Here is a 22,805-nt window from a genome sequence, read left to right as displayed (position 1 = left end):
AAATTAGTTTTTCAATAGAATTGCTTATTTCATTGTGTTTAGCTACACTTGTATAACATTTGTCATAGGTTACCTTTCTTCCATACTGGAAGAAGGTTGGACAAGTCTACATAGGGACCACCAAACGCAGCGCCCAAACAAGAGTCAAAGAACATGAAAGGCACTGCAGACTAATTCAACCAGAGAAATCAGCCATAGCAGAGCATTTGATGAACCAGCCTGGACACAGGATACTATTTGAGAACACAAAAATGCTGGACCATTCCAACAACGATCATGTCAGACTACACAGAGAAGCCATTGAAATCCACAAGCATGTGGACAACATTAACAGAAAGGAAGAAACCATGAAAATGAACAAAATCTGGCTACCAGTATTACAAAACTCCAAAATCAAAACAGTAGATGGGAACCAACACAATGAAGGCTTGACTGAACAAAGGATGCCCCCAGGCAAGGGACAAAACATCTCCAATGCTAATTAGGGTGATTAACTGAAACATTAATGCTGGCTCCCAGTGACAAAGGACTCTTGCCACACCTTGGACTTTACACAGATATATATTCTTTCCTTTCCTTACTTAGTTTATCCATGCCTCTGAGGATGCCTGCCATAGATGTGGGCAAAACGTCAGGAGAGAATACTTCTGGAACATGGCCACACAGCCCGAAAGACATACAACAACCCTGTGATCCCGGCGATGAAAGCCTTCGACAACATACATATGATTGCCTTGCAAAATGATGGTCATTCAATGTATAAATTGAACAGTACAATGTGGGTCTCTCTCACCATTGTCATGTTTCAACTTTATGGAATGGCACAAAAACATTTTAGCAAATGCACCGCCAACCGAAAATGAAAAGGTTGTTCTGTTTTGCTTGTTCAATTATAGGAAAGAATTATGACAACAAAAGCATTTCCAAAAAGAATTATAAAAATAATGGTAGGATAGGTGGATAGAGACATGATACATAGAGACAAATTAGATATATAAGAAGAAAGATAAAGAAAGACAGAATCATAAAGGAGGAAATGACAACTTTGGAACACACCATGTACCAAATACCTTTAATGTGCTTCAGGTAGACACTCAGCCTTAAGATTCAACTTCTCCTCCACTTTTCATTACAGCATGACAGACAAGAGAATTCAGTCTTTCCAGAGAATTCAGTCATGCAGTGACTATTGCCATAAATGTGACTGATCACCTTTTGGTCTATACTACAAACACACTATCTATACACAATTGGGGTTTATCCTCACAGCAACAAATAATTACAGCATATCATAGAAGGAGCATTATTTAAATCTGTTTAGGTTTCTTGGGATTTTATTCCCAAGAATCCAGCAGGTCTGATCAGAAGTAACAACTATTGAATTCCTCCTCTCCTGGGTGTTCTTTTCCCCACTCTTACAACAAAATTAAAGTACAAAAGAACACCTGCCCAATTATTTCTGATAACATGATAAAGGATCATATTTGTAACTTTTTTGTGAGACATATTCTAATCTTCTAATTTGCACATGTTTAGCTGTGATATATTCTTGAAAGAAAATTCCAAATGTAGAACACAGTCTTTAACTTGAAAGGTGAAGAATGGGATTATGATCTAAGACAATGTTTCTCAACCTGAGGTCAGGACCCATGGGGGAGGTCACAAAAGGGGTGTTAGATGGGTCACCAAAGACCAGTATTTTCTGTTGGTCATGGGGATTCTCCATGGGAAGTTTGGCCCAATTCTATTGGTGATGAGGTTCAAGGGGCTCTTTGGTTGTAGGTGAACTATAAGCCCCATAAACTACAACTCCCAAATGTCAAGGTCTATTTTCCACAAACTCTAACAGTGTTCACATTTGGCATTTTGAGTATTTGTGCCCAGTTTGATCCAGATTCATCATTGTTTACTTCCACAGTGCTCTCTGGGTGTAGGTGAACTACAACTCCAAAACTCAAGTCAATGCCCACTAAACCCTTCCAATATTTTCTGTTGGTCATGGGAGTTCTGTGTGCCAAGTTTGGTTCAGTTCCATGTTGGTGGAGTTCAGAATGCTCTCTGATTGTAGGTGAACTATAAATCCTAGCAACTACAACTCCCAAATGACAAAATCATTCCCACCCCCAACCCCACCAGTCTTCAAATTTGGTCTAATGAATAAAAATATATCCTGAATATTAGATATTTACATTACAATTCATAACAGTAGCAAAATTACAGTTATGGAAGTAGCAACGAAAATAATGTTATGGTTAGGAGTCACCACAACATGAAACAAAATTACAATGTCCATGATTCCATACATTGAGTCATGGCAGTTAATTCAGACAAAGGCCTTTAGGTTTTGGCATTCACTTTAATGGCGGATAGTTGATAATGTGCCAAGGACTTGTCATATATTTGCATCAAAAATGATGTAATCTGGAAGCTGTTCATGTCATAACTACATTAACATCAAAGTCTGAACTTTTTCATTTTTTATTCTAGAAAAAATATTTTCCCATTTTAAGGGCAGCTCACACTTGAGCACCCCAAGAATATAAGAGCTTGAAACCAGATAAGCAGTTGCGACTGAGTTAGGACATTTTATTTGCATTATATTAAAGCCTCTTCTACACTGCCCTATATCCCAGGATCTGATATGACATTATCTGCTTTGAATTGTATTATATGAGTCTCCAGATGTTTTTGGCCTACAACTCCCAGAAATCCCAGCCAGTTTACCAGCTGCTAGTTGAAGGCCAAAAACATCTGGGGACCCCAGGTTGAGAACCACTGAGCTAAAGTAAGAGAAGTATAGTTTTCCTTCCTAAGGCAGTGTGTGTGAGAGAAATAAATTTGGTTGGTCTAGGAGTATTGCACGGAATTTGTCCGTGTTTCCTAATGACATGGATGCAGCTGAAGTGAGGAGATGTATTTGCTAGCACCAAACAAAGTGATGCCAGAAGGGTAGTATGTCATGGAGCCCATATCCCATAAGACAGAAGTGTAGAAGCAGAGGCAAAATCTTTGTAAGTTTTGTCTGCCCCCCTCCACCACCTTCCACTCTGGATCTTGTCACATGGATTGGACCAATGGAGTATCAGTATGAAGAGACACAGGTTGTGAACATGGCACTATCTACAGGACCTATATAGATTTCTCAGGCTGCGTTTTCATGAATATTTCCATATGACAGCATACATTAACCAAAGCTTACTCAGGGTTCAAATGCAGTTTCAACTCAGTGGTGGCCCCTCGGCTGTGGACCTCCCTCCCCAGTGATGTTAGATCAGCCCCCTCCCTTCTAACCTTCAGGAGAAAAGTAAAAACCTGGCTCTGGGATCAGGCTTTCGGTGATTAGTACAGTGCAATAATAGACTTGGAATTACAGATAATTGATGATGGAACAGCCTTGGACTGTTGTTCATGTTACCAAGATGCTGGTTCTTGTATTGACAAATTTCTTGTTTAATGTTCCTGTCTACGCTTATGTACCTTTGGAGGATTTACCTTAGAGAGGTTCCTGTGTTCATGTTCATGGGAATACCATGGATTACTTCTGTATTCTTGTACTCCTGGAGTTTGGAACTTACTATGGCATTTTTGGATTCCTGCTACTGAATTCTGGCTTATTTTGTGTATTGCATTTCATATTCTGAATGTCTCTTTTGGATTTGACCTTTTTCCCCTTTTTATATACTTGCTGCAATAAACATTTTATTACTGGATCACTGCATTGGATGAAAGGATGTCTCAGTGCTAAGGTGCAACATTTGATGTTGAAATTAAAACACCATTTAACAATTTTAAAAATCATAGAGGTTTTGTCAATTTCAATATAATTATTAATCCATATACTGAGGATGCACAAATATATTATTATTATTATTATTATTATTATTATTATTATTATTATTATTATTATTAATAACAATAATAATAATTTTATTTCATACCCGCCTCTCCTCACAACTCAAGGTAGGTTGCAACATTGCTAAGACACATAATCAAAATGCAGAATCATTTGAAAACATTCCATAGAATACACATATTAAAATATATTTCCAGAAAATACATATAATTGCAGCCATGAAAATCTTCAACAATGTATGAGAAGTGTAGACTTAAACTGTCAGAGAGAAATATTAACATTTGAAAGATCATATAACTCAATTCTCACAGAACCACTTTAAATTTATTTTTATAGGAAATCGCAACACGTAACAGATTTTGCAAAGCAGTCTTGACCTCTTTGTTTCTAACACTATAGATAAATGGATTTGATGTTGGAGGAATTATGGTATATATCATGGACAAAATGGAATCCAGATTAGAAGATTGGGCAGTTGACCTTGCATAGACAAGGACCCCACTGGCTACAAACATTGTGACAACGGTGAGATGGGGAACACAAGTGGAAAGGGCTTTTTTCTGACCTTGTGAAGAAGGAATTCTAAGCACAACAACAAAGATCTGTACATATGATCTGATGATGACAATAAGGTACCCTAATGCTAAACTAAATGCCAGAATAAGAAACCCAGTTTCCATTATGGAAATACCTGAGCAGGACAACTTTATTAATTGTGGAATTTCACAGAAGAACTGATTGACAATATTGGAACAGAAAGTATTTCCAAAGGTGCCACCGGTGTGTAATATGGTATAAATAAGACTACCAATCAGCCCAATGGCTACCATCTGTAGGCAGGCTCCTTTGTGCATGATTCTCTCATAATGGAGAGGGTGGCAGATTGCAACATAGCGATCATGAGCCATAATAGTTAGGACACTAAAACCTGAGGTCGCAAAGAACACATGAAAGAAAACCTGAGCAACACAGCCGGCATAAGTAATTGACCTATCATTCTTAAGGGACATTGTCATAGCCTTGGGCACCATAACAGAAATTGATCCAATATCCGACATGGCCAAATTAAAGAGGAAATAATACATAGGAGTGTGAAGGTGGGAATCAACTGCAACGACAGTGACAATGAGAAGGTTACCTATTAATGCAGTCAAGTAGAGTGCTAGGAAGACAAAAAAGGATAAGATTTGTAGTTCTCTCATATCTGAGAATTCCAGCAACAGAAAAGAGGATGTAGAAGTAAAGTTATTCATGCTGTTTTTGATATCTTCATATTTCCTGTAAGATGAGAATTAAAAAATAATTAAACTACACTTTGGAATATCGGCCATTTTAGTTTTAATCAACTCTTTTTTCTTCAATAGTGAAGTTTTTGCTACATTATTTGGGAAATAATTTTTTGTGTTTTTTTCTGAGAAATGTTATTGCAATAGTCCTGTGTAGAATAATTCCCATAGCAACCACATCCAATAGGAACAAAGATTACAGATGGACTGCAGCCATAAAGTGAACAGACATCACTCTCATATTTACATCTAAGAAATCTCTAGCTACATTATTATATATAAGTTTTAATGTCAGTTTAATTTATATCTTATTTAGCCCATCAATTCCCAGCCTTTTGTGTTTCTGAAGAAATTAAGAGAAATGGCTTACGATATCAGCATATTGATGACATATCAAAATTTTCTGAAGGTTAGTTCATAATGGTTTTATGTGCCGCAGTTACATGTCTTAACATATACACAGGCAATGAATAGGGTGGAGTTAATACATCAACTCTGTTCTCAAAGTCTGTATTTCAAATACAATAATAGGTTGCTTATGCTTTGCTCTTCGGTATTAATGGGAGAAGGCAAAATTGGTCTATTTTTTAAAAAAGATTTTCCTTTCTCCAAAAAACAAACTCTCAGTAGTTAAATCCATTTTTATAATATTATTTAGATTTTCGTATGGGCTATCTAAGTATTTACATCCAGCTTTCATGGATTAACATTGATTTGATAAAATATAAGTCACAAAACAAAGACTGTATGAGTAATTGTAGTCAGTCACCCATGAAATCTGAAGAGGTTTTGTGTAACTAATTACCACATACATAGTCTGAAATAAACTGACTATTTAAAAAAAAATCACAAGACTCATATACTCCTTCCCGTCTTTCTAAATAGTTGCATAAGTGATACTGATTGATTTTATATTTCTGTTTCTTTTGGCTTTATGCATATGACAAAGAACTAATGTTCCTGAAGATGACAATCCTGGATTGTGTGTCTACGTGCCTTGAAATCACCTCTAGATTTAAGGATATCATCTGGTTTCCTTGGGCACAAAAGCTGGGGTTTTTTCCAGTAGCTCCTGCCACAATATAGGATTACATAAGTTTAATATTAGAAGAGGGAACTCACTAAGCACTTTGGTGCTTTGAGTTGGCAAATTTCATGCCAAATTTCATGCTGCCAACCTACCTTCAACAGTGCATGAGTGATACTAATCTAATATGTATTTATATTGTTCGTAGATCAACAGATAGAGCCAATATTAGAACTGGATAAATGTCTAGTTCATTGTTCAGTAGGCTGCTAGAAGAATTTGCCCAAAGGTACTTAACCATTACACAAAAGTAAGGAGAGATGAGTCACAATCTGATTTATTCTCATTCTTCCATTATCAGACAATATATACATTGCCCCACTAAATGGACAGTTATTTATCTGGAAATTGTCTGGTTACAATGATACCTATATGGTTTGGTTTAGAAGATACCAAATGAAGTGCATGTACCTTAGCAAACAGAAAAACAAAATCCTAGTGTTTTATTCTACTTGTGCCACTATAAGAGGGATTTAATAATTACTTTTCCTTATAATAGATAAGGAGGGGTGGATAGACTGAAAAATCATCAGATAGACAAACAGAAGATAACAAAGGGCATAACACTCTAGAATACAACAAAATAAAACTTACCCAACACACATTTAAACAATTTTAGGCAAGTAATTGTTATTGTTAAATTCAGCCACCCGTCCAGCATCCATTGAGGCATTGGTAGGTGAGGTTATTCATCTTCTCCTTGAAGCATTTTGAACCACACAACATGTGAACAATCTGTTCATTGCTTTGGTCTACATTACTATCATGTATAAAGATAGCACTGACTCATAACAAAAAAGGCAAACATTAAATGCTCAAAAACAGGTAACAAATAAACAACAGTGAAGGCAAGGCAAAACATGAAATAAAATAAACTCAATATAACTTATAAATAGCCAAAACCAAAGGTTAAACTAAATAAACATAAAAAGTGCAGGAAATGCTAAAAAAAATGCTTAGAGAAGAACTAAGTCCAAATTGTGATGTTATCCCTGACTGTACTAAAATATGATGCCTCAAACTGTGAAGGTCAGCAATGGAAGGTGAAAAATGTTCCTATTTCAGAAACCATTGAAAAATATGTTGTCAGACAGACAACATATTTTGGGACAGACAGACAGACAGGAGTGTTGGCAAAGATTCGGGCATACAAACAGTGACACTTATCCAAACACTTTTAATAACTTTACTGCACACTTTACAAGCTCTATACAATTGAAACTGTACAATTTCTCACCTTCTAATTTTCCCGCTTCAGAAACTAGTTATCAAAAAGACAGGTAGGTAGATGGTAGGTAGGTTGGTTGGTTGGTAGACAAACAGATAGGTGATAGAGACAACCGGCAAACAGCTGTGGTAAGCAAACAAGTATCAATAACACTTATACAAAGACCTTTAGTAGCTTCACTTCACACCTTCAAGGCTCTGTAAGATGCAGCTCCAGTCACCTTTCATAACAATATGATGTGGTAAAGTGTGAGAGTCCATCTGTCCATTGCCCACAGCATTTGCAATCACTCAATAATTAGTACAAAATTTGTAGCATTTTTTTGGGTATACATCTTATGCTATAGATACATTAGTTCTGGTAAACAAACAGTGACACTTATCCAAACACCTTTAATAGCTTTACTGCACACTTTACAGGTTCTATACAATTGAAACTGTACAATTTCTCATCTTTTAAATTTCCTACTTCAGAAACTACTCATCAAAAAGATGTTAAGACAGATTGGTAGATAGATAGGTAGACAGGAAGATAACAAAGGAAGGAAGGAAGGAAGGAAGGAAGGAGGGAGGGAGGGAGGGAGAAAGCAAGCAAGCAAGCAAGCAAGCAAGCAAGCAAGCAAGCAAGCAAGAAAGAAAGAAAGAAAGAAAGAAAGAAAGAAAGAAAGAAAGAAAGAAAGAAAGAAAGAAAGAAAGAAAGAAAGAAAGAAAGAAAGAAAGAAAGAAAGAAAGAAAGAAAACTGGCAAACAGCTATGGTAAATAAACTGGTATCAATAACACTTACACAAACACCTTTAGTAGCTTCACTGCACACCTTCAAAGCTCTGTAAGATTAGTACAAAATTTGTGGCATTTTATTGATTATATTATCCAATGCTATAGATGTATTAGAAACATCAGATCTGTAAAAATAGCAGGAACAAAATGTGGGTGCAAGCATTCATTGCAGCATATCATTGCAACATGTCTGGCAGGAAGCCTCTTTAAAGGTTGTTTCTCTTACTGGGGATTTTAATCCCAACAGGACAGCACAGCTGATCAGAATTTCCCTACTCCCCATAGAATGTTGTTTCATCCACTTCTACCACGAGATAGATCAGACAATGTATACATCTCAATTATATCTTCTATTTATTTATTTTTTGGAAAAAAAAAATTCATTTACAAAGTAAATACTTGTCTAGGATTCTGGCCTCAAGATTGAACTTCAAAGACTCTGGCAGAAACCAGTGCAGGTGGTCCCGGTGGTGATGGGCACACTGGGTACTATGCCAAAAGATCTCAGCCGGCATTTGGAAACAATAGACATTGACAAAATTACGATCTGCCAACTGCAAAAGGCCACCCTACTGGGATCTGCGCACATCATCCAAAAATACATCACACAGTCCTAAACACTTGGGAAGTGTTCGACTTGTGATTTTGTGATACGAAATCCAGTATATCTATCTTGTTTGCTGTGTCATACAATAAAATAATATGCCAACCTAGCAGTTCAAAAACATGCAAATGTGAGTAAATCAATAGGTACTGCTCCGGTAGGAAGGAAACAGCGCTCCATGCAGTCATGCCAGCCACATGACCTTGGAGGTGTCTACGGACAACGCCAGTTCTTCGGCTTAGAAATGGAGATGAGCACCAACCCCCAGAGTCGGTCACGACTGGACTTAACGTCAGGGGAAAACCTTTACCTGGCTAGTGCACACAAGTACATATACACATTAATAAAGTGATTTAACACCAACACTTATATTTTATATACATAATGAGGCATGGGGTGGGTAGTGCTGGCTCCAGTGGTCACCAGGCTTTCAGAGGGAGATATATATTGCTTCTCCTCCTACCACCACAACAAAAATAAAGTGCATCTCTCTTGGTGTTGCTGCTGCTTCTGTTACTCCTTCTGCTGCTGTTGAGACGAGGGCACAAGCTGGAGCCTCTCAATCTGGACTGGCAGAGTACATTAGTATGTGGAACACTCAAAGAACTTAAGAGTATTTATTGTTTATGAGAAGAGGAGTAAATTCATCCTACAAGAGAAAAATATTGTTTCTACTGTGAATGTAACAGTTCTTTATTTGATTGTTTAACAACTCCTTTTGTATCTGTTTTCATATTGATGTATTGATACTAAATTTAGGTTTAATGATTTCTGTATTATTATAATAAGTGGATACTTGTCTTTGTAGTTCCAAGGAACCCATTTTCTTCTTTTTTAGAGTACATTAGTGCCCATGGACAGTTAGAGGCTGAGGGGGGGGGGGGTGCAAATAGTCCCTTGTGACTATTGAGAAGTTTACTCAAGAGTTGGAAGAGGGATCTTAGGAGGCTTTCGGATGGAGTCCACCGCAATTTTTCTCCAAAACACTGGTGGCTCCCAACTACAAGGTCCCCTTCTGTATGACCTCCTCAAGGATGGTGATACCATCCCTGTATCAGGGTGCAGAGAATGTGTCGAACAGTTGATGGATGGTACTGGCTGGACGTCCATCCACTTCATCACAGACATTAGGTCCACCCGTGGTCTACCTCTCCCTCGCTGGGCATTGGTGAGAGAGAGAGAGCACACCATGGAAAGAGGACATCTCTGGGCCTGCTCCACATAGAAGTGCTTGACAAGATTCATACTTCTTCCAAGATCTACCGGGTCATAGACCGCATGCTGGAGGTATGGCTGTCTGGGAGGCGGCAGCTCACCTGTGGTTTTATGGCAACTGATAATGGGGCAAATATAGTGCAGGCAGTGGGGAATGCTGGCTTCTGGGGTCTGGGCCATTCTCCACCTCACCATCCATGAAGGGCTTGGGCTAGTTAGTACGCCCTCTACAGAGACCCTCCCAAGGGGCATCTGGGACATCACTAAGCTGATTGACCGGTGCCACAAGATCACAGACCACTTCACTACAGTGCCAAGGCTGGAAGATTGCCCTGGAAGAGGCAGGTCATGGTCCATATTGATTCCTTATGTAGTGCATCTAACCAAAAGATAGTGTATGAATATGTTGTCACTCATCTTTTTGTACTTCAGCAACTTGTAAACTACTATTTTGTAACCAGAGAGTAGTAGGGAGCTATACAGTTTGCAATGGGTTTAGTGGTGTATTATTAGTAAATACAGAGGTGTTGCTATGTATGAGACATATATGTTTCCTTATACAAGATCTTGTCATTGATATTTTTATTTGTGTATAAAATCATGTTATAATTCTATCAGAGTGAAAATATTCATATTAAAATATTTCTTATTTGAAAATTCATTTCAATAGTTCTAATAATGTATGTCGCTGATAAGTAAATACGTTGTTTTCTCACCCTGCTTTTAACGAAAAAAGAAAATACAGCCATTTCATCCCAATGGTTTGTGACTTTTGGATTTTGATGTTGAAAGTTGGAAGTATTTCACACAGAAACCAAAAAATCATAGATTTTTTTTAAAAAAAATTGGTATAATTATTAATTGATATACTGAGGAAGTAAAAACATTTTGTACCATTACTGAGAAGAAAGTATATAGTATAGTTCTATTTTACAAAGTATGGGCCTGCTGATAATAGTCACCTTAGTTTTTCATGCATTTTTCGTACCTTAGTTTTTCATGCATTTGATGCAAGTTGGAGACACTGTGCCTCAAGAAAGAGTGACAGGCCACTTGATATCTAAATATATTTTATCATTCCCCTTTCTTTTTAGTCTACTGCAATTTTTCTCCAAAAAGTGAAAAGTGAGTTGTTAATTCCTTTTCTATAAATCGTTCTTGTTGGTTTTTGTGGATTTGGAGGTATTTTTGGAATGTTCTGCATGGATAATCTTATATACAGTTTCTGGAATTTTTAATTACTTTTTGCTGAAATCATCAAACAATCTTATGCTATACTCAGAGATGTTGGATATGCTTTTCTTTTATGGTAAAAGATATAAAATATTTAAGTTTTTAAGATGATATTTATTAGCTTTAACAAATATAAACTAATGCATATTGAGATAAACAGCACCCAAGAAAAAAAAGTAAAAAAGAAGGACTATAGATAAATAACATACAGTGTATGTATATCTAAAACTAAAGTTCATTACACTTAATTCTAACACTAAACTAACATAATGGTTCATTACTAAGTCACTAATCTACAGTATTATAATACCTACAACCACACAAACAATACATTACAAAGCTACAAAAGAACTCTGCCCCCTAATGAACTCTAATAAAGAGAGGAAAATAACTAGCAAAAGATATGTTATTCCATCATTACGGGTTTAACTAAATTCCACTTGCTAACATTACCAGATCTTTTTGCTCAGAAATCCATAAACAATTTCCAATCTTTCATGAAAATTACAATTTATTTATCTTTCAGAATCCACATCAGTCAGGCAATTTGGGCAAATTCTGTAAATTCAGAAACCCATTCTTCCATTCATCGGTGCTTCAATTCATTTCCAAGTTTGAGCATACAGTATTCTTCCAGCTCTTATTATATATGTGAAGAATAGTCCATGGCGTAGTCCAATTTCTTCTCAAAAATGTCCAGCAAAAACATTTCTGTTTATATTCCACAATCCACATTTAATTTAATTTTACTTTATTTTCATTAAGGTATGGATCTTGTCACCTTGTTGCAGGTCCTTGTCAGGAAAAGATCTTTCCTTATTCTGACAAGCACGACATACATTTGACAACCTACTTCGAATTAAGTGCTATCTATATATCATTTTATGTATATTTTCTTACAAAGTTACTAGACTAGAAGAATTTATGTCATGCCATTTTTTAAATGTTCATTTGTTCATTATGCCTGCAACCCTTGACCCACCTTATCATTTTACAGATTCAGCTTCTATCTCTAATTTCAAAGGACATTGTCTCACTTTTGAAAGTATATGACCATCATCTTTACACCATTACAAATAAAACTGATTTTCTCCATCTTTTTGCATGAGTTCTTTTTGTCCTGTGGAAATATCATTTTAAGTTATAAATAAGCAAACCAGTTGGGATCTGACTCTTGGCAAAACATTTGCTTTTATTAGTGCAAATTCCCCTATAACTGATATATTAATTTTTCCCATTTGTTTCTAATTTCTCATATGCCTGAAGATTCTTAAAAATTCATCGGGTTGTGATCTTTTTTTTCTGGCTAAAATGTTTTTCTTCATTTTTGACCTGTAAAATAATTATCTTTTGAACACTTTGTGAAGCATCTTAAGTTTCTTGTATAGAGTACATAGGGTGCTTCCCAGTTGCCACGTCCTATATATTTACATTGTATATTGAGGAAATCTGCTGAAGCAAAATTCATTGCCCCAGCAATCAAACTGGGAAGATGGAGTAGCTTCAAACTGAATGGACCTAGGCACACTTCTTCAAGCATTGAGAGGCCATATGCTGGGACTGCAAGGAGTAGCTACTCCTGTTGACCCCAAGCTGTTTATAGAAAATCAATGATGACCTGGGAATATACAAGCAGCCAAAAGTACTTATTATCTCTGGGTGAAAATGTACTATCAAATTATGTTCTATCTGATAAATGAAGCTCAAAGAAATTACACAGAAGAAAAAAGGAGAGCTCAACCTGTGTGAGAGGACCTGATGCATGAGAAGAGTGGAGTTAAACATTCAGAGGGAAATATTAACATTTGAAAGTTCATACAACACAGTTCTCACAGAACAACTTTAAGTATGTTTTTATAGGAAATTGCAACATGCAACAGATTTCGTAAAGCAGTCTTGACCTCTTTGTTTCTAACACTATATATGAATGGGTTTGACATTGGAGGAATTATGGTATATACCATGGACAAAACTATATCCAAATTAGAAGAGTCAGCAGTAAACCTTGCATGGACAAGGACCCCACTGGCTATCAACATTATGACAACTGTGAGGTGGGGAACACAAGTGGAGAGGGCTTTTTTCTGACCTTGTGAAGAAGGAATTCGAAGCACAACAACAAAGATCTGTACATATGATCTGATGATGAAAATAAGGCACCCTAATGCTATACTAAATGACAGGATAAGAACCCCAGTTTCCATTATGGAAAAACCTGAGCAGGACAGCTTTATTAATTGTGGAATTTCACAGAAGAATTGATTGACAATATTGGAACAGAAAGTATTTCCAAAGGTGCCACAGGTGTGTAATGTGGCATAAATAAGACTAGCAATCAGCCCAATGGCTACCATCTGTAGGCAGGCTCCTTTGTGCATGATTCTCTCATAGTGGAGAGGGTGGCAGATTGCAACATAGCGATCATGAGCCATAATAGTTAGGACACTATAACCTGAGGCTGAAAAGAAAACAAAAAAGAAAACTTGAGCAACACAGCCAGCATAAGTAATTGACCTATCATTCTTAAGAGACATAGCCATGGCCTTGGGCACCATGACAGAAATTGATCCAATGTCCGACATGGCCAAATTAAATAGGAGATAGTACATGGGAGTGTGAAGATGGGAATCAACTGCAACTACAGTGATAATGAGAAGGTGGCCTATTGATGCAGTCAAGTAGAATGATAGGAAGACAAAAAAGGATAAGATTTGTAGTTCTCTCATATCTTAGAATTCCAGCAACAGAAAGGAGGATGTGGAAGTAAAGTTACTCATGCTGTTTTCGGTATCTTGATATTTCCTGTAGGATGAGGAATACAAGATTTAATTTTAATAAATTCACTTTTCTTGGGCAGTGAAGTCTTCAAGATAGCTTTTACTACATTATGTTTGGTTTCTGAGATATGTTATGGCAATAGTCCTGTGTAGTAATTTGTATATCAACTATATACAATATGAACCAAGATTACAGTTGGACTGCAGCTACAACCAGAACAGACATATCTCGAATTCCTATGTCACTTAAGAAATCTCTTGCTACATTATTAAATCTGTAGCTTATTAGTGACATTGACATATTGGTGACATGAAAGATATTGGCATTATAAACTAGACACAGGCAGAACTGGACAATTTGGACAGAAAAACAAGAAAACTCATGACCATTCATCATTCACTGCACCCTCACAGTGATGTTGACCGGCTATATCTGCCTAGAAAATCAGGTGGCAGAGGACTCTTACAAGTAAAACAAGCAGTCAAAGAAGAAGAACATGTAAAGCAAAGTGAAGAACCTGCTTTGATTGTAGTCAAAAATCAGAAACTCCTCAAAGCACAGCCCACAAAAAACCAATACAAGAAAACCGCAATCCTAACTCAGCAAAGTGTATTAAAATAAGTTTCTGAACTGATAACTTTGTTAAATTCAGGGAAGACCGACAGTGTTTAGGTTTTAGAAAAAATAAAAGAATCACTAAAAAAATTAACCCTTTCCATTTTGTTATTTCAAATGCTATATAGCTGTATTAATGTCTAATTTTAATGATTTTTCAATAATGAATTTGCTCAAATGTTGCTTGTTTTTGTTCCATCTTGTCCTTATTTTGAAATCAATGCTGTCTCTCACATTTCTAGTACCTTTTCCCCTTCCAAAATTGAGTGAGTATAATAGGTCTTATAATAATAGTAATAATAATAATAATAATAATAATAATAATAATAATAATAATAATTGTGCGGTTTTCTGGCATTGAATATTTCTGCCATTTCTGAGAGTCTTAATAATTGTGGAACTTCACAGAAGAACCGGTTGACACTATTAGAATAGAACTGGGAAACACTTATCTACAGAGACCTCCTGTGGTCCCTATTGATCCCTGATGTAGTGCATCTAACCAAAAGAAAGTGTATGAATAGGTTGTCGCTCATCTTTTTCTACTTCAGCAACTTGTAAACTATTGTTTTATAGCCAGAGAATAGAAGGGAGTAATACAGTTTGCAATGGGTTTAGTGGTGTATCTTTAGTAGATACAGAGATGTTGCTATCTATGAGACATATATGTCTCCTTATGCAAGATCTTGTCATTGATATTTTTATTTGTGTGCAAAACAATGATATAATTCTATCAGAAAATGTTTGTATCAAAATATTTCTTATTTGAAAATGCATGTCGATAGTACTAATCATGGTTGTCTCTGATATGTAAATAAATACATCTGTTCTCACCCTGCTTTTAAAGGTAAAGAAAGTATGGCCCTTTAATTAATAAAAATGATGTATGTATAGTAAAATGATATATTTCATCTCAGTGGTTTGTAACTTTTGGGTTTTGATGTTGAAAGATAGAAGTATTTCACAATGAAACAAAAAAATCATATAGAGTTTTGGAAAATGTTGTTTTAATTGTTAATTGATATACTGAGGATTAACAAACATTTTGTACTGTTACTATGAATAAACTATCTAGTAAAGCTCTGCTTTACAAAGTATGGGCCTGCTAGTAATAGTCACCTTCGTACCTTAGTTTTTCATGCATTTCATGCAAGTTGGAGACACATTGCCTCAAGAGAGAGTGACAGGCCACTCGATATCTAAATAGATTTTATCATTTCCCTTTTCTTTTTAGTCTACTGCAGTTTTTCTCCAAAAAGTGGCAATTGTGAATTGTGGAATTTCCCTTTTCTAGAAATTGTTCTTGTTAGTTTTTTTTTTAATTTGGAGGTATTTTGGAATGTTCTACATAGATAATCTTATATACACTTTCTGGAATTTTTAATTACTTTTTGCTGAAATCATCAAATAATCTTAAACTATACACAGAGATGTTGGATATGTTTTCTATGGCAAAAGATATAAAATATTTAGGTTTTTAAAGTGATATTTATTAGTTTTAACAAATACAAACTAATTCACATTGAGATAAACAGCACTCAAGAAAAAGAAGTAGAAAAGAAGGACTATAGATAAATAACATACAGTATATGTATATCTTTCATAAAAATTACAATTGATTTATCTTTCAGAAACCACATCAGTTAGATAATTTGGGCAAATTCTGTAAATTTAGCAGCCTATTCTTCCATTCATTGGTGCTTCAATTCATTTCCAAGTTTGAGCATACAGTATTCTTCCAGTTGTTATTACATATGTGAAGAATAGTCAATGTCGTGATCCAATTTCTTCTCAAAAATGTCCAGCAAAAACATATTTTTCTGTTTATATTCCACAATCCACCTTTAATTTTATTTTACTTTATTTGCATTAAAGATATGGATCTTTCACCTTGTTGGAGGTCCACCACATGTCATAAAAAGATCCTTTCTTATCCTGAGAAGCACAGCATAAATTTGAAGCATTTGTGCACATTTTTGACAACCTACTTAGATTTAAGTACTATCTATACATCATTTTATGTATATTTTCTTACAAAATTACTAGACTAGAAGAATTATGTCATGCCATTGTTTTAAATGTTCATTTCCTCATTATGCCCACAATTCTTGACCCACCTTCTCATTTTACAGATTCAACTTCTATCTCTAATTTCAAAAGGCATTTGTACATTTTAAAAAATTATATGACCATCATCTTTACACAATTCCAAATAAAACTAATTTTCTCCATCTTTTGCATGAGTTCTTTTTATCCTGTTGAAATCTCTTTTTAAGTTGTGAATAAACAAACCAATTGAGATCTGACCCTTGGAAAAACATTTGCATTTATTAGTGCAACTTCCCCAATAATGGATACATACAATTTTCCCATTAGTTTCTAATTTATCATGTGCCTGAAGAAGCTCCCGGTGGCGTAATGTGTTAAACCCTTGTGCCGGCAGACTTCTGACCTGAAGGTTGCAGGTTTGAATCCAACCTGGGGAGAGTGCAGATGAGCTCCTTCTCTCAGCTCCAGCTCCATGCAGGGACATGAGAGAAGCCTCCCACAAGGATGGCAAAAACATTTTAAAAAATCCAGGTATCCCCTGGGTAATGTCCTTGCAGATAGCCAATTATCTCACACCAGAAGCAACTTGCAGTTTCTCAAGTCGCTCCTGACATGGGAAAAAAAGTGCCTGAAGATTCTTAAAAACTCTTTGGTGGTTTTTTGCTAAAATGTTTTTCTTAATTTTAACCTGTAAAATAATTATCTTTGGAACACTTTGAGAAGCATCTCAAGTTTCTTGTATAGAGTTCATAGGGTGCTTCCCAGTTACCACATCCTTTATATATACAAAGTACATTGAGGAAAACTGCTGAAAGAGGTATCTATTCAAGTAACATTCCTCATCCCAGCAATGAAACTGGGAAGATAGAGTAGCCTCAAACTGAATGATTTCCTCAAGTTGCAATAAATGGATCTGGGCACACTTCTACAAGCACTGAGTAGCCATATGCTGGGACCGCAAGGAGTAGCCACTCCTGTTGACCCCAGGCTGTTTATAGAAAATCAAGGAAGACCTGGGAATATACAAGCAACCAACAGTATTTACTATCTCTGGGTGAAAACGTTCTATCAAATTATATTCTTTCTGATAAATAAGGCTCAAAGAAATGACACAAAAGAAAAAAGTAGACCCCAACCTGTGTGAGAGGACAAAGTACATGAGAAGTGTAGGGTTAAAGGTTCAGAGGGAAATATTAAGATCTGAAAGATCATGCAACTCAATTCTCAAGTAACAACTTTAACTATGTTTTAAAAGGAAAAGGCAGCATGTAACAGATTTCTTAAAGCAGTCTTGACCTCTTTGTTTCTAACACTATAGATGAATGGATTTGACATAGGAGGAATTATGGTATATATCATGGCCAAAACTGTATCCAAATTAGAAGAGTCAGCAATAGACCTTGCGTAGGCGAGGACCCCACTGGCTACCAACATTGTGACAACTGTGAGGTGGGGAACACAAGTGGAGAGGGCTTTCTTCTGACCTTGTGAAGAAGGAATTCGAAGCACAACAACAAAGACCTGTACATATGATCTGATGATGAAGATAAGGCACCCTAATGCTATACTAAATGACAGGATAAGAACCCCAGTTTCCATTAAAGAAAGGCCTGAGCAGGACAACTTTATTAATTGTGGAATTTCACAGAAGAACTGATTGACAATATTGGAACAGAAAGGATTTGCAAAGGTGCCACAGGTGTGTAATATGGCATAAATAAGACTAGCAATCAGCCCAGTGGCTACCATCTGTAGGCAGGCTCCTTTGTGCATGATTCTCTCATAGTGGAGAGGGTGGCAGATTGCAACATAGCGATCGTGAGCCATAATAGTTAGGACACTATAACCTGAGGCTCCAAAGAAAATATAAAAGAAAACCTGAGCAACACAGCCAGCATAAGTAATTGACCTATCATTCTTAAGAGACATAGCCATAGCCTTGGGCACCATGACAGAAATTGATCCAATGTCCAACATGGCCAAATCAAATAGGAGGTAGTACATGGGAATGTGAAGGTGGGAATCAACTGCAACTACAGTGATAATGAGAAAGTTGCCTATTAATGCAGTCAAGTAGAATGCTAGGAAGACAAAAAAGGATAAGATTTGTAGTTCTCTCATATCTGAGAATTCCAGCAACAGAAAAGAGGATGTGGAAGTAAAGTTACTCATGCTGTTTTCGGTATCTTGATATTTCCTGTAGGATGAGGATTAAAAAAATAGTTAAACTACTACTTTGGAATATTAGCCATTTCAATTTTAATAAACTCTTTTTTCTTGGAGAGTGATATTTTTGCTACTTCATTTGGGTAATGATTTTTATGTTAATTTTCTAACAAATGTTATGACCATAGTCCTGTGTTGTAATTCCTATAGCAACCACATACAATATGAACCAAGATTACAGGTAGACTGCAGCCACAACCAGAACAGACATATTTCTAATGTTTACATCTAAGAAATCTCTAGCCTGGATTGTAAGGCTATGTGACATAAAATCACTTCTAGATTCGTGAATATACTCTGGTTTTCTTGGGCACAAAAGATGCAGCTGTTGCTTGCCAATAACTTCTGTCACAATATAGGATTACATACGTTTAATATTAGAGGTGGGAACTCAGAAAGTATTTTGGTGCTTTGTGTTGGAATGATTTCATGCTATCAACATACCTTCAATAGTGCATGAAGAATACTAATCTAGTGTATAGTTGTTTTGTTTGAAGTTCAACAAATAGCAAATGCCATTGTTAGATATAGATAACCTTCTAGGTCAGTGGTTCTCAACCTGTCGGTTGCCAGGTGTTTTGACATACAACTCCCAGAAATCCTAACAGCTGGTAAACTGGCTGGGATTTCTGCACGTTGTAGGCCAAAACACCTGGGGACCCACAGGTTGAGAACCACTGCTCTAGGTCATTGTTTAGTAGGCTGCTAAAAGAATGTGACCAAATTTCCTGCTTTGTTTTGATAATGAAGAAAAATTAGCCAATACATAAAAGTAAGGGGAGATGAGTTGCAATCTGATTTATTCCCATTCTTCTATTATCAGACAATATATACATTTCCCCACTAAATGGACAGTCCATTATGTGAAAATTGACTGATTACAATGATATCTATATCTTGGTTTAGAAAATACAAAAGGGCCACGGAATATTTAAACCACATAGCAAAAAGATGATATATCTCTCTTCATTTTAATGTTTTCAGCATATAAGAGTGCATATGAAAATATTTTAACAAACAGAAAAACAAAATCCTAGTATTATTCTATTTGTGCCACTGCAGGAGGGAATCAGAAAAGCAATCTATTATTTCCTTATAATAGATATGATGGGTGGGTGGATGGGTGGATGGAAAACTATCAGGCAGACAAATAGAAAGTAGCAAAGAATACATCAAAATCAAACTTACCCGGACACATTGGTAGGTGAGGTCATTCATCTTTTCCTTGAAACATTTTGAGCCACATGAAATGCGAAGAATCTCTGCTTTGCTTTGCTTGCTTTGCAAGGTGCCAAGAAAGAGCATCATTTAAGGCTGATTTGGCTTCCTGGGATTTTACTCCCAGGAGTCCAACTCAACTGATCACAAGTCATTGCTTCCATTCCCCCTCCCATCTAAGGTGTTTCCTTCTACGTTTAGAACAAAATTGAACCATGAATAAGCATGTTAAATATTTCTGATTAAAACAATAATACTAGAAAAGCATATCATTGAAAATGTATCCTTTATTATAACAAAGCATTCAGAATCAATAAAACAATAAAAAGAACAATTAACTAAACAAGCAATTTCAACATGGGGTTCCAATGAGACAAAAGCCATAATAAATAATGATCATCACAGAGCATTTTTCAGTTCACAAATGAAATATATGCAGTCATCTACAAGAATGAATGAAATTACAACTTCCATTCGACAGGAGCCTAATTGTGACATGGTGCAACCTCCACCTAATTCTATAGATTATGCTATGCAATCAAGTTGTAGGATCTTGGCCCTTGCCTTTACCATATCAGTTCCATTTTTTCCCCACTAACAACCTTTTAAAAGACTACACAAAATTAATGTTTTCCAGAATAGCAACTGGACCTTTGTTGATCATATGCAGCATAAATTCCATTTGTGCTATCATATATTATTTTGCAATTTTTACGGAATGAAGTGTTCAGAACTTTCATAAACGAGTTACATGAAGTCAAGGATGACAAAGGAAGTGCACAGACGGGGTGACACATGGAACTTCCTATCCCTGTTAACCCATGATGACTTATTAGTTGTGGGATGTGCATTCTAGTGCCTTCAAGCTGAGACTGTAAAGCCAGTGAAGTATAAACCTAATAGAAGTTCTCTGTGTGAGGTTGAAATTTTGTTTAGATGCATAGGCAGATCAATTTCTCCTGGATACCCAGAAATTGTGTAGAGCTAGAGTAACACTTTCTATCAACCAATCTGTTGCATACAGTCTCCCTCATTTAGATTCATACAGGAACAGTGACGAGAAACTTCTGTAGTTCCAAGAAAATATTAATCAAGGAACTGTGAAAAAAATGATATTTCATATATATTTCAGCAGGGATCAAAAATAGCAATTAACAAATCTGGCCTTGGAGGCTAGGCAACTGAACAAACATTGTAGAATGGCATAAAACACAGCTTGAAGAGATGGGGAGTAGTTTATTCAAGAGATTTAACTTTTGTGGAATGGTAAAATGTTTTCAGTGGCATGGGAGTCCAGTATGATTGTTGGCTCCAGCATTAATGGAAGACTGAATCCAGCCTGGGTTTCAGGAACTACCCAGAGTGCTAAACCATATCATTAAAGGCAGGGGTCCCCAAACTTTTTAAACAGGGGGCCAGTCCACGGTCCCTCAGACCGTTGGAGGGCCACACTAGAGTTAAAAAAAATCTATGAACAAATTCCTAAGCACTCTGCATATGCCTCATTTTCAAGTAAAAAAACAAACAAAACAGGAACAAATACAGCCTTGATGATGATGATGATGATGACGACAACAACAACAACAACAACAACAACAACAAAGAGGGTTGGAAGAGAACCCTTGGGCCACTAAGTCCAGCCCCCTTCTGCCTTTGTGCACCCAAAGCACAAGCAAAGCAACCCTGACAGATGGCCTCCCAGCCTCAATGTTAATAATAATAATAATAATAATAATAATAATAATAATAATAATAATAATAATAAAGAGGGTTGGAAGAGACCCTTTGGGCCATTGAATCCAACCCCCTTCTGCCTTTGTGCACCAAAAGCACAAGCAAAACACCCCTGACAGATGGCCACCCAGCCTCAATTTTAATAATAATAATAATAATAATAATAATAATAATAATAATAATAATAATAATAAAGAGGGTTGGAAGAGACCCCTTGGGCCATTGAGTCCAACTCCTTCTGCCTTTGTGCACCAAAAGCACAAACAAAGCATCCCTGACAGATGGCCACCCAGCCTCAATAATAATAATAATAATAATAATAATAATAATAATAATAATAATAAGCCAGAGGCCTATAAATATCTGGGCATATTACAGCTGGACAACATCAAGCATGAACATGTGAAGACTGTGGTCAGTAAAGAATACACACAAAGGGTCAGAAAAATTCTCAAAAGCAAGCTCAATGGAGGCAACACCATCAAGGCCATAAACACCTGGGCCATACCTGTCATAAGATATACTGCTGGCATTATAAATTGGACACAGGCGGAACTGGACAATTTGGACAGAAAAACAAGAAAACTCATGACCATTCATCATTCACTGCACCCTCGCAGTGATGTTGACCGGCTGTATCTGCCTAGAAGATCAGGGGGCAGAGGACTCTTGCAAGTAAAACAAGCAGTCAAAGAAGAAGAACATGCCCTGGCAGAATATGTAAAACAAAGTGAAGAACCTGCTTTGATTGAAGTCAAAAATCAGAAACTCCTCAAAGCACAGCAGACAAAAAACCAGTACAAGAAAACCGCACTACAAACTAGAGCTGACAGCTGGCACAACAAAACACTGCATGGAAAGTTCCTTGACAAAATTGAAGGAAAAGCTGATAAGGAGAAGAC

General features: G+C 36.3%; 3 protein-coding genes across 3 annotated transcripts; all 3 read right to left on the bottom strand.

The window, feature by feature from the left end:
- Positions 1–4,133: 4,133 nt before the first annotated feature.
- Positions 4,134–8,913, bottom strand: LOC100566074 (olfactory receptor 14C36-like). Its single transcript, XM_062957485.1, has 3 exons — positions 8,239–8,913; positions 7,464–7,577; positions 4,134–5,131 (listed from the first exon to the last, which is right to left on the bottom strand). Exon 3 carries the CDS (start codon positions 5,104–5,106, stop codon positions 4,159–4,161), a length of 948 nt encoding a protein of 315 aa, XP_062813555.1. The 5' UTR covers positions 5,107–5,131; positions 7,464–7,577; positions 8,239–8,913; the 3' UTR covers positions 4,134–4,158.
- Positions 8,914–13,112: 4,199 nt separating this feature from the next.
- On the bottom strand, positions 13,113–14,612 carry LOC100556229 (olfactory receptor 14C36). Its single transcript, XM_008125428.3, has one exon. The coding sequence runs from the start codon at positions 14,007–14,009 to the stop codon at positions 13,113–13,115; it is 897 nt and encodes a 298-aa protein (XP_008123635.2). The 5' UTR covers positions 14,010–14,612.
- A 2,782-nt stretch (positions 14,613–17,394) lies between these two features.
- On the bottom strand, positions 17,395–21,969 carry LOC100556030 (olfactory receptor 14C36-like). Its single transcript, XM_003230666.4, has one exon. It carries the CDS (start codon positions 18,895–18,897, stop codon positions 17,974–17,976), a length of 924 nt encoding a protein of 307 aa, XP_003230714.1. The 5' UTR covers positions 18,898–21,969; the 3' UTR covers positions 17,395–17,973.
- Positions 21,970–22,805: the final 836 nt, after the last annotated feature.

This window comes from Anolis carolinensis, chromosome 6, assembly GCF_035594765.1.
Source record: "Anolis carolinensis isolate JA03-04 chromosome 6, rAnoCar3.1.pri, whole genome shotgun sequence".
In the NCBI taxonomy this organism is placed as follows: domain Eukaryota; kingdom Metazoa; phylum Chordata; class Lepidosauria; order Squamata; family Dactyloidae; genus Anolis; species Anolis carolinensis.
This window is presented reverse-complemented; position numbering and strand designations above follow the sequence as displayed.